At 43.4% G+C, this 16,936-nt stretch overlaps 1 protein-coding gene across 1 annotated transcript in view; it reads right to left on the reverse strand.

The window, feature by feature from the left end:
• Nucleotides 1–16,936, reverse strand: part of cacna1c (calcium channel, voltage-dependent, L type, alpha 1C subunit) — a 1,373,114-nt gene that overhangs the window by 432,169 nt on the left and 924,009 nt on the right. Inside the window, exon 20 of the mRNA XM_041215565.1 lies at nt 12,529–12,658. Coding sequence (XP_041071499.1) covers nt 12,529–12,658 — 130 coding nt within the window. The remainder of the gene's footprint in view (nt 1–12,528; nt 12,659–16,936) is intronic.

Below are 16,936 nucleotides of genomic sequence, written 5' to 3' on the forward strand. Positions count from 1 at the left end.
CAGGAGGAAGGAATACAGGAAAGCACAGCTGAAATGTTTGACTCAAAGAGGTTAGTGGAGTTACAGAAAAATGGTTTGCAATTAAAGTAGTTATATCAGAAAGCTTATTCAGAAACAGAAGCAAAATGTATTCCAGTATGTTATCTTCAAGGAGATATTTTAATGAGAAAATGGAGGTCAGATCATGTCTCAGTAAATGAAAGCTGGAGGGAGGCGCATTAGAATGTTATCCCATTAGGGTATAGAAATGAGATTCTGAGGATTGCTTATGAAATTCCAATGGAGGAACATTTAGGAATTAGAAGAACACAGGAAAAGATACAGCAGCTTTTATTTTTGTCCAGGATTGCATAGGGATGTAATCAAATTCTGTAGAACCTGTTATTAGTGTCAAATATCAGGAAAACTACAAGCAGTGATTAAGCTGGCACCTTTAATCCCAATACCAGTATTTGTCTTGAACGTTTTACCAGGGTCATGGTTGATTGTGTAGGAAACCTTCCTAAAACTAAAAGTGGAAATCAGTAGTTACTGACAATAATGGATGTGTCTACCAGGTTTCCTGAAGCGATACCTTCAAGAAATTTTACAACTAACAAGATTGTGGAAGAGTTAATTACACTTTTTACAAGATATGGTTTACCTAAAGAAATACAATCAGATCAGGGGTCAAATTTCATGTTGTAGCTGTTTAAGGAAGTAATGAACAGTTTGGGGATAAAACAGTTTAAGTCAACAACTTATCACCCGGAGTCAGAAAGATGGCATCAAACTTTAAAAACTATGATAAGAGCATACTGTCAGGATTATGCACAGGATTGAGATACAGGAATTCCATTTTTGTTATTTGCTATTAGAAACGCTCCTAATGCATTGACTGATTTTAACCCTTTTGAACTAGTTTATGGTCATGAGATAAGGGGACCACTGAAATTGATTCATGAGAAATTGGTGGGTCAAAATTCAGAAACTATTCTCTTAGGTTGTGTATCAAATTTCAGGGAAAGATTGAACAGAGCATATGAGTTGGCTAAGGAACATTTAAAGACATCACAGCAAGTGATGAAAGTGAAAGCGGATAAGAAAGCTAAAACTTGCAGTTTTATTTCTGGGGAGAAAGTACTAATTTTGTTACTAGTACTAGATTATTCATTAAATGCAAGATTTAGTGGACCTTACAGGATTGAAAAGAAATTGAGTGAAGTAAATTATTTAATAAATACTCCAGATAGAAGAAAGAAGCAGAGGGTGTGTCATGTAAATTTGTTGCAAAAGCACTTTGACAGGGAAGAGGAACCAAAAGAGGTATTAGTGATGGTGGATGATGAGAAAGAGATAAAAGTGCAGGATTCTGAAACTGATTTTCCTCTAATCAAATTGGATAATGAGGGAGTGCTTAAAAACTTAAATGAAATATTGAGTTACCTTCCAAACCAGTGTCAAAGTGATTTGGAAAAGCTATTGCAGTCACAGTATTTGTGGAAATAAGTTGGGGAAGGCACATTTAGCTGTATATAATGTATGTATAGAAATATCATCTTCAATAGGGCAACATCCTTATAGATACAATCTGGCAAAGCTATCACATGTACAAAAAGAAATTGATTTCATGCTTCAAAATTATATAATTGAGTCTAACTGGAGTTCACCTATTGTACTGGTATTGAAACCGAATAGAACACAAAGACTATGTGTGGACTATCGAAAAGTGAATGAGGTGACAGAAGCAGATTCATATACCATACCATAGTTGGAAGATTGCATTGAGAAAGTGGGACAATCAATATTTATCACAAAGATTGACTTGCTAAAAGGATATTGGCAGGTACTGTTGTCAGGGAGAGCAAAGGAGATATCAGCTTTTGTAATGCCAAGTGCATTTTCAGTTTAAGGTCATGCCATTTGGTATGAAGAATGCACCCACGACATTTCAATGACTGACAAACAAAGTAATTGCAGGTCTAAGCAATTGTGCTGTATATATTGATGATCTAATCCTTTTCAGTCAGGCGTGGGAGGAGTGTTTACAGCATCTGGAAGAATAATTTACTTGACTACAAGCAGCTAATTTGGTGATGAACTTGGCTAAGAGTGAATTTGCAAAAGCACAAGTTAGGTATCTAGGCCATACCATTGGACATGGTAAGGTGGCTCTGAGAGATGCAAAAGTCAGGGCTATCATGGATTCCCACTGCCTACAACAAAACAAGAAGTTTTGAGATTTCTGGGCATGAGTGACTTGGAAGAGGGAAATGAATGTACTATTGCCAAGCTTCCAGATGACACAAAAATAGGTGGGATTGCAAATGGTGAGAATGACACAGAGTCTACAGAGGGATATAGACAGATTAAGTGAATGGGCAAAAATGTGGCAGATGGAATATAATGTGGGAAAGTGTGAGGTTATGCACTTTGGCAGGAAGGATAGAGGAGCTGAATATTATTTAAATGGAGAAAGACTGAAGGAAGGGATTTGGGGGTCCTTGTGCTTGAATCACAAAAAGCTAGCATACAAGTTCAGCAGCTAATAGGTAAGACAAATGGAATGTTGGCCTTTATTTCAAAGAAAAAGGAGTATAAAAAATAGGGAAGCCTTGTTAAAATTATATAAGGCACTTGTTAGTCCACACCTAGAATACTGTGAACAGTTTTGGTCCTCTTATCTAAGGAAAGGTATACTAGAATTGGAGGCAGTCCAGAGAAGGTTCACTAGGTTGATCCCGAGGATGAAGGGATTTTCTTGTGAGGAGAGGTTGAGTAGGTTGGGCCTGTACTCATTGGAGTTTAGAAGAATGAGAGGTGACCTTATTGAAACAAATAAGACTTTTAGGGTGCTTGACAAGGGTAGATGCTGAGAGCCCTTGTGGAAGAGTCTAGGACCAGAGGGTATAATCTCAGAGTAAGGGGGCACCCACTTAAAACAGTGATGAGGAGGAATTTCTTCTCTCAGAGGGAGTCAATCTGTGGAAATTCTTTACCACAGAGGGTTGCAGAAAATGGGTCATTAAGAATATTCAAGACTGAGATAAACAGATTTTTAATCAGTGAGGGAATCAACGGTTATGGGAAAAAGACAGACAAGTGGAGTTGAGGATTATCAGGTCAGCCATGATCTCATTGAATGGCAGAGCAGACTCAATGAGCTGAATGGCCTAATTCTGCTTCTATGTCTTATGACCTTATGGTCTTATGGAGTGGGTTTTACCAGAAATTTGTACCAAATTTTAGCCAAGTGGTTGCTCCACTGACTGAACTATTAAAAAAGAACAAGAAGTTTCAATGGACACTGGAGTGTCAAAAGTCATTCGATAGTTTGAGAACTGTATTAACAATGACACCAGTTTTGGCCGTACCCAATTATGTCAAACAATTCAAGCTGGCCGTTGATGCATGTGATACAGGCATTGGGGCTGTACTGTTACAAGAAGATGATAATGGAATTGAAAAACTGATAGGGTATTTTTCACGGGAGCTAAATGTACAACAGAGATATACACTGATCGAAAAAGAGACTTTGGGTTTGGTGTTAGCATTGCAGCATTTTGAAATTAATGTTGCAAACAATTCATCAGAAACAATTATTTGTACAGATCATAATCCTTTGAATTTTTTAGACAAATTTCAGGACAGAAGTGCAAGGCTTTTCAGATGGAGTCTGTTATTATAGCCATATAATCTATGGATTATATATATTGCTGAAAGAGAAAATCTGTTCGCAGATGCATTATCAACAGTTTGACGCTTAAAGGAAAATTGGACATTTTAAAAAAAACCTGGACACTGAACTGAAGTGATTTCTGTTGATACCAAGGACTTGGGTATATATATTATGTTAATGCATGCATCTGGTAATGTAATAGTGTTATAAGTAAAGGAGATAGTGTGAGATGGGTTATTAAAATGAAGCCGTCTTTTAGAATTATGACGGTTCGTTTTTCGATAGGGATGGGATGTCCTGAAGCTATTAATGTATAAAGCATTATTGGAAATTATTATTTTTAATTAGAGGGTTAGTCTGTGGGTGTGTCTTAATTGGATTAAAGCCAGCAAGTCTGGGTGCTTTAATGTATACTAGTTTTGAGATGTAAGGGAGGTAGAGTACATTTGCATTTTGTTGAATAAAGCTTTCAAGAAGGGGAGTGAAATCTGGCACCGAGCTAGCAGAGACCAAGCAATGTTTATATGACTAAGAGAATTGGTAATATGAAAGGGGCTTTATTGTTAGAAGAGGTGGAGTTCAAAGGGGCTGATGATACATTGAGAATTTACATTCAATGAGATGTGCTGGATATAACCGATAGCAGTTTTGTATGTACAGGGCAGAGGCAAAGTAAGATCAAAGCCTGTAAGCCTACTACTGTGTCTGCAAAGGAACCAAAGTGAAAGGAACCTCATTTTGAATTTTTAAGGTGAAAATGCTTTGCCTGATATCTGCTTAAAGTCTATGGGTTATTGTTGCCTTATGGAGATTAATTTGTGAATTTGTTAAAAATTATGGTAGTAGTAATTTGTAGCCATGTGTATATATTTAACTTGTGTAAATTAATAAATGTCTCATGTATTTTAATATAGACACCTCTCGAGCACTAATTCCTGAGTTTAGAGCTGCTTCTCAAACAATACACTTAAAAATATAGGTTATGACAGTTGTTTAAAGTTTCCCTCTTGGATTTTTAAAGAACTCAGCTTTATGAACTGCCATGTTATAAAAGGCCCTCCAGGCCTTTGGCCTCCAGAAGTTGCTGCCAAAGTCAGCTCAGGCAACAGGGCATAGCAGTCAGCAGGCTGTCTCCACCTGTGCTGCAGATGTAGCGGTAGGGTAAGAAAAATTAAGTAGTTTTGAATTCACAATGGTGACATGGGTTTTGTTTTATTATTCATTCATGGGATGTGGGCATCACTGGCTGGGCCAGCATTTATTGCCCATCCCTAGTTGCCCTATGAGAAGATGACAGTAGCTGCCTTCTTGAACCACTGCAGTCTATGCGGTGTAGATACATGCACAGAGCTATTAGGGAGGGAGTTCCAGGATTTGGACCCAGTGACAGTGAAGGAATGGAGATATATTTCCAAATCAGGATGGTGAGTGACTTGGAGGGGAACTTCCAGGTGGTGGTGTTTCTATCTTTCTGCTGCCTTTTCCTTCTAGATGGTAGTGGTCATGCTGCCTAAGAAGCCTTGGTGAATTCCTGCAGTATATCTTGTAGATGGTACACACTGCTGCTACTATGCATCGGTGGTGGTGGGAGTAAATGTTTGTGGATGTGATGCCAATCAAGCAGGCTCCTTTATCATGGATGGTGTCAAGCTTCTTGAGTGTTTTTGGAGCTGCACTCATCAAGGCAAGTGGGGAGTATTCCATCACACTCCTGACTTGCACCTTGTAGATGGTAGACAGGGGAGTCAGGAGTTGAGTTATTTGTCACACTATTCCTAGCCTCTGACCTGCTCTTGTAGCCACAGTATTTATATGGCTAGTCCAGTTCAGTTTTTGGCCAATGGTAACCCCCAGGATGTTGATAGTGGGAGATTAATTGAGGTTATGCCATTAAACTCAAGAGGCAATGGTTAGATTCTTTCTTGTTGGAGATGGTCATTTCCTGGCACTTGCATGGCGTGTATGTTACTTGCCACTTGTCAGCCCAAGCCTGGATATTGTCCACGTCTTGCTGCATTTGGACATGGACTGGTTCAGTATCTGAGGAGTCACGAATGGTGCTGAACATCATGCAATCATCAGCGAATATCCCTACTTCGACCTTACGATGGAAGGAAGGTCATTGATGAAGCCAAGGACACTACCCTGAGGAACTCCTGCAGTGATGCCCTGGAGCTGAGATGACTGACCTCCAACAACCACAACCATCTTCCTTTGTGCTAGATATGACTCCAACCAGTAGAGTTTCCCCCGATTCCCATTAACTTCAGTTTTGCTAGGGCTCCTTGATGCCACACTCTGTCAAATGTGGCCTTAATGTCAAGGGCAGTCACTCTCACCTCACCTCGGGGGTTCAGCTCTTTTGCGCATGTTTGAAGCAAGGTTGTAATGAGATTAGGGGCTGAGTAGCCCTGGTGCAATGCAAACTGGGCATCAATGAGCAGGGCTATTGATCAGCAAGTGCTGCTTGATAGTAGTGTTGATGACCCTTTCCATTACTTTACTGATGATCAAGAATGGACTGACGGTCAGGTGGGATTTGTCCTGCTTTCTGTGTACAGGACATACCTGGGCAATTTTTCACATTGTCAGGTGGATACCAGTGCTGTAGCTGTAGTGGAACAGCTTGGCTAGGTGTGCGGCAAGTTCTGGGGCACAAATCTTTAGTACTATTGCCAGAATACTATCAGGACCCATAGCCTTTGCAGTAATCAGTGCCTTCAACTGTTTCTTGATATCATGTGGAGTGAATCATTTTGGCTGAAGACTGGCATCTGTGATGCTGGGGATCTCTGGAGGAGGCTGAGATGGATCATCCACATGGCACTTCTGGCTGAAGATTGTAACAAATGCTTCAGCCTTATCTTTTGCACTGATGTTCTGGGCTCACCCATTATTGAGGATGGGGGTATTTGTGGAGCCTCCTCTTCCAGTGTGTTGTTTAATTGTCCACCACCACTGGGTTTGGCAGGACTGATGAATTTAGAGCTGATCTGCTGGTTGTGGGATCGCTTAGTTCTGTCTATCACTTGCTGCTTATGCTGTTTGGCATGCAAGTAGTCCTGTGTTATAGCTTCACCAGGTTGACACCTCATTTTTAGGTATGCCTGGTGCTACTCCTGGCATGCCCTCGTGCACTATTCATTGAACAAGGGTTGATTGGCTTGATGGTAATGGTAGAGTGGGCGATATGCCGAGCCATGAGGTTACAGATTGTGTTCAAGTACAATTCTGGTGCTGCTGATGGCCCACAGCGCCTCACGGATGCCCAGTTTTGCGTTGCTTGATCTATATGAAATCTATCCCATTTAGCATGGTAGTAGTGCCACACAAAATGGGTGTTCATTCACTGTATATAATCTGCATTATTGTAAATATATTTCACTTTTATCCCTCTACAAATCTCAGGTACTGAATGGCTGATCGATGTGATCCAAGATCTCACATTTGTTCAAGGGTACCAAATGACACCCCATCCCAATTATCTCCCATTTTGTTCCTCAGTTTCATGAAGTCTCACTCAATCTCATCACAGTTGATCACCTTTAGTTCCACATAAGTGACATGATTAAAGTAACTTCCTATATGAAAATGATAGCTGGATGATACACATGTAGCCCTTACTTCTGAGGCACACATTATGTGACCTCATGATTATTGTTCATGGAAAATTAGTGGCTAACCTGTTGCTGCCACACTGAAGTCTGCTCTCAATGGCTGTTAAAAGTTTTTATCGCAATCCATGTTGGAGTCGTTTCACCCAAGTCCATTTTGCAATGACCTTTATTTATGACTGTGAGATTTTGGTAAAAGTATTATTAATCAGCGAGCACCCATAGCCTTTCATGCCTCCCTACAGCATTATTTTGCTCCACTTTTAAGGCTGAATGATACTCCTTCATTAGTTCCCAATCTACCCATGCAGATGCTGAGCAATGGAAATTGGTTCCACTTGGTGACATCTGTAATGTCACTAGACAGGAATGAGTGTGTGATGTCAAAAGTGTGTGCTGATCTTGATGAAGCTGTCAAATTACTTGTGAGATTGTTACTCTCCTCCTGAATGGCTCCTAATGTTGCTTCATGGAATCCTTCCATGAGGTCACACAATGCCAATCGATAAGGGGTTCATTACATGACTGTGAAATCAATGACTTAAACCAGGATTTTGCCCTCGTCGGGCGGGCTCAGCGGGGGCAGTTGAGAGCGGTTGGGAAGCCGACCAGCGCTCTTGATCTATTTTCTTTGTTTCTATGGTCACCTCCCTTATGCATTTATATGTTGCTGATTCTGAGATTCCACAGAGGTCCTCAGTGGAGCCTTGGAAGGATCCACTAGCTAAATTGTTCAGTGCGGCAGTAACCTTAAGAACAATCAGCGTTGGATGCCCTCCAAGTCTGAGTTCCTCATGGAGAATGTGGTAAATATGAGCTACCACATCCCTAGATAAGCAAACGTGTCTGTGGCACTGTCTTTCACTCATCTATATGTATGAGCTGCGTCTTCTGTAGGCCCTTGGTCATGCCAAATGTCTTTGTGGATTTGGTTCCTCCTTGTCAGCATCTGGGTCTTACTGGGACCCTGCTAACTATTGTTCCTCAGGGTGACAGTCTTCACTGAGCTGTGCCAAACTCTCCTGATTCACATTAAAGCTATCAAGAAGGCAGTGTTGCCTGCAGCCTGCAAACTCAGCTCCTCCTTGTTTCTGTGAACCCATGCAATTGAGCAGTCAATGTTAGTTCCTGTTGATTTGAGTTTCTCCATACACAAGGCAATTATGCATTATCCGGCCCTTGGCTTTCCCACAGTCTGCACATTGAATATCAAGACTACCACTTGCAGAATGATATCATCCTGGAGGGCGACAGGTGCTGAGCCACAGTCAGCCTTGTGTTGGTTGTCTTCCACTGGCCTTTACAACAACTTTGGATACCCAGTCCTTGTACTTATGTGTTGACTGCAAGCATGGTGCCTTGAATGCCCTGACCAACGCACTGGGAAGATGGAGGCTTGTAGGGTCTTTGCTGCCTCTGTGCAGCACCATTGATTCTTGGTCCCTGCATCCATTCAAACATGTCTCTGTGAGGTTTTGATGCCAATTAAGACCATATGCAATGGATTATCGTTTGAATGCACATAATTAGAAAAGGAGCCAAGGTCAATCATTGTGCATGAGACCTTCAAGTCAAGCACTCAGCTGAGCCATGCTCTCCATGGTGCCCCTTCAATTGGCCAAGATTTGATGTGCTGAACTACTCCTGTGCTCTGAGATCCCTCCCCAGCCAAATTTTTTTTCTAGCTTGATTTTCGAATTGTGTCATTGGAAGGTAAAGTTGAAACATTTATGTGGGAAACTAGCTTTCAACCTCATCCTATCACTTACCAAGTCCCTCCCATCCTCCCCCCTCCTCATTGCCTCCACATTCCCGTTTCTCTTATCACTGTCCAGCCTCCCCCTGTTACACTTGAATCCATCGTTAGCCATGTTGATCTTCCTGTCCTTCCCCCAAGCTTTATAATCTTGCTCTCCCCAGGCCCTTTGTCGATGTGACTCCTCCCCTTCTCGAAGCCAGATGCACCCTGACACCCCCCATGTGACCATCAATGCACCAATGGCTTTTCAACTGCTGATTTATAGGATGCAACTGCCTCCCTTGACCGTTACCGTGTCCTCTGCCTCATAGTACCATGCCTCTAAGCCCTAGAACCAAATTCCTTAGATGACTGACTATGCCCTGCACACAATGTTGTGCATGACTGTCACTGTTCAGAGGCTTTTCCCCACCCAAGACCGAGACCAAGACATATGTGCCATGCAGAGCCCTTGAACATGGGCCACACAGACTCAGGACAGTCTGTTCAATATGTGCCTGACAGCATGGCCTCAGCCCCAGGACAGACTGTTCAATATGCCTCCAACAGAGTGGCCTCAGCCCCAGGACAGTCTCAGACTCCTCCCTGGACAGTCTTATAATTCTTGCCCCAGGAGAGTCTTTCACTACTCCACTCTGTTCCTTGATCCCCCTCTCCCAGTCCTGCCTCTATCTTCTCCCTCCCCCCAAGTCCTGCCCCTGTCTTCCCCCTTTCCTCACACATTCCACCACAACCACCCCAGTCCTGCCTCCATCTTCACCCTTCCCTCCTATAATCCATCACTGCCTTCAGCCTACCTCCGTCTTCCCTCCCGCTGTTGGTTTTGCCTCCCGTGCCCAGCTTTGGCACAGCTTCTGACACAAGCACCCAAAATTTCACAGCAATGCTGTTAAAGGTAAATGAATGCAGCTTCTATGTATCTTGGAGTCATTGATGAGCTGAAGCTTGCCAGGTGCTTGCCTCTTATACACAGCTGGGAACAGACCATTCTAATTACGTGCTGACGGGGTACTTAATTTGGAGGTGGAACATGGTTCCGGTGAGTTGGCCTTTTAATGAGCATTCATGTGATGCAAATGAATGCAAATGTGGTTCCCAACATTGATCAACAGGAAACTTAGCCTGCCTTTAACCCTCCATCAAAGTCGGGAGAAAAATATCCCAATGTCCCGTTGGCAGAAAACTGACTTTTGCTATCATGTCAAATTTAGTGACCCGCCACGATTCCCACCACTGGTGGGAATGGAAACTTCCTCCCTTTATATTTTTTGTCTCACTGGGACAAAGTCCCATGGCACCGACACCGGTCTTTTAAACAACTTGCATTGGAACACAGCAGCCCCTGAGGTTGCCTCCTCACTTCTTCCCAGATCAGCTGGCCCAACTCCAGCTCGCACCTGGCTCTCAGCAATGAAGATCCCGCCTTGGCGAGCACTTCCTCCCGAGGCAGGTGGGCCAAGCCGAGAATTTTCTGGACTCCCCCTGCCTGCCTCAACAATGAAAATCCAGGCAAAAGAGTTAATTGACCCAGGGGCCCAGATTTTCAGCATGACAGGGGGCATCTAGGTCATGGAGAAAACAGCAGAAATGCCTGAAAATCCTAAGTGCGACCTCTGGACATGGCACTTCACATTTTTGCGGAGGTGTACATTTTGCGTGTGCGCGGTTCATTGAGCTGACCACTTAAATCACCAGCTGCCTCCATTGAAGCGGGATTTTGGTAGGCCAAGAGTGTGAAATCTGGTGTGCAGATTAGATAAGGTAAGAGCAGGCCTGAACTTAGTGGGTTCATTTGGATAGCCAGGATACCCCTTTGGAGAGGTAAGGTACCCCTTTGGATCTGGTCTCAGGACACCTTTAGGGGAAGTGAGGTGTCCTTTGGTGGAGAACAGGTGCCCTTTGGGGAGGGTCAGGTGCTCTTTGGAATTGTTAAAATAGGCATGAATGTGCATAAAAAGTGCATTACCCGTTACTGTAAAGCTCATTGAAACCGTCAACTTGTCAAAATTAACTGTCAAAATTGTTAAATCACCCATTAAAGGGAGCTGTCAAGGGACTTGTCAAAACTGTCAGAAGCACCTGTGAAAGGGAACCGTCAAAGGAAACTTTCAAAGGGGCCTATCAAGGCATTTAAAAGTCCTGCCCTTTAAATATTTGAATAAAACCTCTGGAGTGTTAAAAAATGATTCCTTGCTATTTCACTCTGTCTGGTGACATAAGCCTGGGGGCTTCCTTTACTGGATTGGTGCTGCATGACTGATTTCAGAACCATGCATTATCACAGTGGGGTGCCTGCTATTTCACAGTTTGAATGACAGCTACAAGTGATTACAGACTCTTTAATGTGGGTTTATGAATTCCAATGCTTGTTGTTATAATGGATTGTGTACTTGAATAAAATGTTTCTTGTTATGAGGCTTTATTTAGTTGAAGGAATGTAAATGTAGTAAATGACTTTTTGTGAATGGGGGTGTTTTTTCAATATATGAAGTCTGCAATAGACACTTTGAATTCTATTTTTAAGAACTTTATTTTATCTCATAGCTGCATGGGACCTGAGGTCTGCCCATAGTAGATACTAGATGAGTTGGCATGTTAGGTGTAAGGACAAAGGTTGGTGGGTGGGGAATGGCATGAGTTGACACTAAATTGACATAAGACCACAAAGGGTCATGGAGTGGGTGGAAGAATATAGGGTCTATAAAGGGCAATGGAGTATAAATAGGGGGCATATATTGGAGCCATAAAGGGCCATGTGGGTGGGCGGAGTGGCATATGTTGGCACAGGGGCTGTAAGAGACAATGGGATTAATGGAGGGACAAAGGTTGGCATAAAGGCTAAATAGGCTTTGGGGGGGTGGGTGGTAGGGGCATACATTTGCATGCAGGGTATTAGGGATTATAGGGGATGCATGCGGGTCATGAGGTGGCATGAGCTAGCATGGATGGGGCATGGGGAATATGTGCGAAGGCATAAGGGGTAAGGGCTGGAGGGATATTTCAATCTTTGTTTTTAAACTATGGATAGTGCTGGAGCCCCAAGGCGGCTTTCTGCCTAGTCCACCTTCATGCCTGGCATTCTCCTCAATTCTTCCTGAGTTGCCCATCCCAAATTCTAATCCAGCCCGCTCCCCAGACTGTAAATGCAACATCTGGACAACCATTCTTAAAGGTCAGGTTCGAGGAGCTGGGAATTCCCATCTCTGCACACCTGATCTGGGAGTGAAAATCTGGGCCTGGGTATTATGGCTGACATCAAGGGGCAGAATACTCCACTTAGATAATGTATGATGATATTCTCAGTGAAGGATGAAACTCAAGGAAGGTGAAGTCAATTCTGACTTTATTTGAATTTCTTGAAGTACTTTGATATTTATTACTGTCAGTACATACCACCGCTATTTGAAAAACTGTAAAATCTATGAGAATATAAATCATACTTTAACTGTTTGAAATGCAACAGGCATACTATTCTCAAAGCTTTGCTTTAAACTTACTTGATTTCTTTTTGTGTCCTGGCGGACAGGATCTTCTGCTGCCAAAGAAATACTGCTCATGAGGATGAAGAATAAGATGAGATTTGTAAAAATGTTGTCATTGACGATCCTGTGGCACAGCACCCGGAACCTACAAAGTAGGTTTGAATGAGATAATCGTAATAATAAATTAGAAGTGAACAATTTTGTTAATTATTCCTTCCATTTTATTGGGGCTCCTATCCCAACACCAACATACAATACATGATCCAAAAAAAAGTGCATCAAACCTTGATTCAAGTTGCCAGGAGACTTATTATTAATGTAATAGACTGTATTTGGAGAGCATCGCTCTATTTTCTGATTTACCACCATGCATTGCCCAATACTGAAAAAGCATGCTCACTTAAAGTAGCTTGAATACAAACATTGGTTGAAAATGGAAATTCATCCCATTAAAGTTCAATCTACAAACAGCAGCAGACACCTCAGGCATCAGAAAAATATCCATGAATGCAAATTATATGCATTTGGAAAATGTAAAAACCGTCACTGTGTATCTCATACTTTATATTATGTTTCAGAAATAAATCCATCTGGGCTTTCAGTTTCGTTGATCTAAAGCATCCTGTTGTGCTGAATAAAGGAATTGAACAGTAAATTTGCCAACAAAACATGAGTGAGTTATATTCCAATTTACAAATTATGGCAATGTGTTTATCCCTTCATCACTAATCATGCATCAATTTTTTTTTTAGTTTTCCTAGTGTACGTGATGCTGGTGGATATCACATTCCTTTTCTATGGCTAAAACTCTTTAGGTAGAGCTATTGCTTTTTAGTATTTGTTTCCTCTGTATCAGATTCAATTAATGTTTTTGGTGAGTGAAAATTAAATTTTTGTGATTAAAAATTAAGGCGGCTAAATTGGATAGCCTTGGAAAGGGCAGGGAAGTGGAGCTAACTAAATTGCTCTTGCAGAGAGCCGGCATGGGCCTCCTCTGTGTTGTAACGATTCCATGTGCTGGATTTAAAGGAGGGAATGGGTGTCCCATCCGTCATCCCAGCCAGATGGGTGTCTCGTCCCAGACAGTGTGGCAGCTCTACTGAAGGGCAGTACCACTGGGGGACGATGGCTGCTGCCAATACATTTGAGGCTCAGGACTGTCACTGGATCCCTGGCCACAGGTGAGTGATGGCAGAAGGTGGGGGGGGCGGTTTGTGGGGTGGAGGTGGCAGGGAGGGAGTTTAGATGGGTCAGCAGCAAGGTGGTTCTTAGCAGGCCCCTTCCTGATGCTGGGTCCCTCAATCAGGTGCTGAGTGCCTCTGAACAAGGGACCTCTGGGAGCCCACAAGCAACTGGTGTGCTTGTCAGCTCACTGCATGGCGAGCCCCCCCTCCCATCGCTGGGTTAATACCAGTGGTGGCAGGATGAGGCCCTTAAGTGGGAATTAATTGCCCACTTAAGGGCCTCAATTGGCAGCAAAGCGGAAAGGCCTTTCCAGGGTGAGGGGATTAGATTCTGCCCTTTGATTCTACGGAAAGAAAATTGTGTTTGATAAATCTCTGAGTGTTTTGAAGATGTAGCTAGCAAGCTAGCAGGGTGGATAAGGGGGAACCAGTGGATGTAGTTTATTTGGATATTCAAAGAACATTCAATAAGGTGTCATTCAGGAAATTAGTACACAAAATTAGGGCTCATGGGATTGGGCTAAAATATTAGCACAGGGAAGAGATTAGGAATAAACGGGTTATTTTGAGGTTAGCAGGCTCTATATAGCAGGATAACACAAGGATCAGTCGTTGTGCCTCAGCTTTTTACAATCTGCATCAATGACTTAACGAAGGAGGCCAAGGCCAGAATTTTATGTCCTGTGGGCGGGCGCACACCCTACCCAAACAGGCGTAAAATCATGTGAGGTGATGTCGGGCGAGCATCATCATGCAGAAGGGTGATATTTCACTCGGCTGGTGCACAGAAGTTGGAAGAGCACCCGCCAACAATTAAGCGGGCAATTAAGCTCATTAATGGCCTAATTGTAAGCGATTTTTCATGGCCCATTCTACCTTATGGTTGGTGGACAGGCCAAGCAGGCTTTACATTTTTGATGTAACCTCATCCAAGGGTGGGATGAAACTTCCAATAGAATATAAAATAAAAAGAAATATCTGGGGACAGCATTTTTATGAGGTATGCTTTCAAGTGCTTGATTATGCTGCATTTTTGCAGCATTTTTGTGCTTTTTAAAAATTATTTGGAGGCCTGCAGCTCCCTGGGCATCTGTCTGCCTTCAGGGAGCTTAGTGGAAGCTTTCATCAGCACCTGCAGTGACGTCAGTACCCGCCCTCTTCCTGCCTTCACCAGCAGTGCTGAGCCTTTCTCAGGGTGCGTTTTATGGCCAGCCAGTGTGAAATCACAGTCAGGGGACCGTTTCCCATCCGCTTCCGGGCCTGCCGATCGCGCGTGCCCAATGAGTGCAAAATTCAGGCCCAAGTGTATTCTATACAAAATTGCTGATGACATAAAGCTAGGAGAAAAGAAAGCTGTAAGGAAGACACAAAAAAGGCTGTAAAAGGAAATAGATTAAGTCGATGGGCAAGAACATGCTAGGTGGAAAATAATGTGGGGAAATGTGAAGATATGCACTTTGGAAGGAAAAATAGAAAAGCAGATTTTTTTTTAAACCATGCGAGATTGGACATTGTTGGTATTCAGTGGGACCTGGGTGCCCTTATATGTGAACCACAGGAAGAAACGTGCAGGTGCAACAAGCAATTAGGAGAATAAATATTATGTTTGCCTTTATTACAAAGGGATTGGAGTATAAGAGTAAAGAAGTCTTACTGTAATTGCATAGAGCCTGGTGAGACCATGCCTAGAATGCTGGGGCGGAATTTTCCATTTATGAGTCTAAGTGTGGCAGTGGGTGGGTTCGGCGGTTCCTGCTGGTCGGAATGATGGGAACCCATGTCCAATTCCGCACGTGAAAAATCATTAATTATGCACAGGTGCGTATCGGACCAAATCACCTGGCGGGTCAACAATTAATTCATTTGCCCACTCTCAGTTGGAGGGGTTGAAGGGTACCACATTTAAATGCCAGTCCAGCACATGCATCTCAGTCTCTCCAGCCCACATATCTTCAGGACATGTGCAGAGATATCTTCCTGCCAGAAGGAGAAGGCCGAAAGCCTCAAGAGAAAGGCAGCACCCCACTTCACCCACCAGGCCCTCCAGGTCTTGCTCAGAGGAGTGATGGCACACAGGCATGTCTTGTCGCTTGGGGATGGCTCCAGGAAGTATAGCAGCCTTATGTCTTTGGCCTGGGAGGCCATTGCAGAGCAGGTCAACACCATCCAGTTCAGGAAAAGGATGACTAACCTCATCTGCTCCACAGGGTAAGTCATCCTTCAACTCCCTCCAATACCAAACTCTAATCATGGCATCATGTACTCAAAAGGCTACTCTCTTCAGCGGGGAACACATTTTAACAGTGACTCTCTCATGGAGACGTTCACATCACCACCATCCCATCTATCATGTTGCTCACACTCCATCCTCTGGCATCTTACCCAGTCTCTGCTCCATCCCTCTCATTATATGCCTTTCTTTCTTCTTCATACAGGCCAAGCTGGTACACAACAGGCATGAAAGATCGTAGACTGGGGGAGGGATGACCGGCATCATTGCCCCACTGAGCTCAGGAAAGATGCAGCCCAGCTGGCTCAGGAGGACAGGGATCAATCTTATGGGGAGGGGGGAGATTGGCCTCCCCAAGCAACTAAGTACAGATCACAGTTCCATCATTTCATCAAATCTTGACAATCACTGTGAGTCACATGCAGTCTTATATAGCTCATCAACTAAATCTCTATTTTCTAGGTATTAGCAGATTGAGGCCCAAAAGGCAGCTGAGGACCAGTCCGAGCCCCTAGACCACGTCTGAAGTGGAAGCTCTGGAAGAATCATCACAGCAATCACACACAACCTCTAACAGCTCAGAGACACACGTCGATGGGACACAGCAATAGGTTAGGCTCCGGTTCACTCTCTGGACAACACCTCACTGACACATCCCTGCAGCAGTCGGAGGCAGGGACAGCCAGTCCCCATACTTGGGGGCTGCTGGAGACCAGCTGCCCACTCAGTCCAAGCCAGATGAAGAGCCTCTGGAAGTGGCTGCCAACTCAATACTGGAGATGCAATGACAGGTGGCAGAACATCAAGCAGATATTCAACAGTCACTCAGCAGACTGAAGCAAATGATGGAGGAATCCCATCTGCCTTTTTTCTGATGTCATGGCTCCTACATGTAAGCGCCTTGAGATCACCATGGGAAGGCTGGCGACCACCATGGAGGCCTTGGTCCAGCTGGTGTTGCTGGATTTATGCTTGACCTGCACTCCATGGCCACACACCCTTGTGGGCA

This window comes from Carcharodon carcharias, chromosome 21 (genome assembly GCF_017639515.1).
Source record: "Carcharodon carcharias isolate sCarCar2 chromosome 21, sCarCar2.pri, whole genome shotgun sequence".
NCBI lineage: Eukaryota > Metazoa > Chordata > Chondrichthyes > Lamniformes > Lamnidae > Carcharodon > Carcharodon carcharias.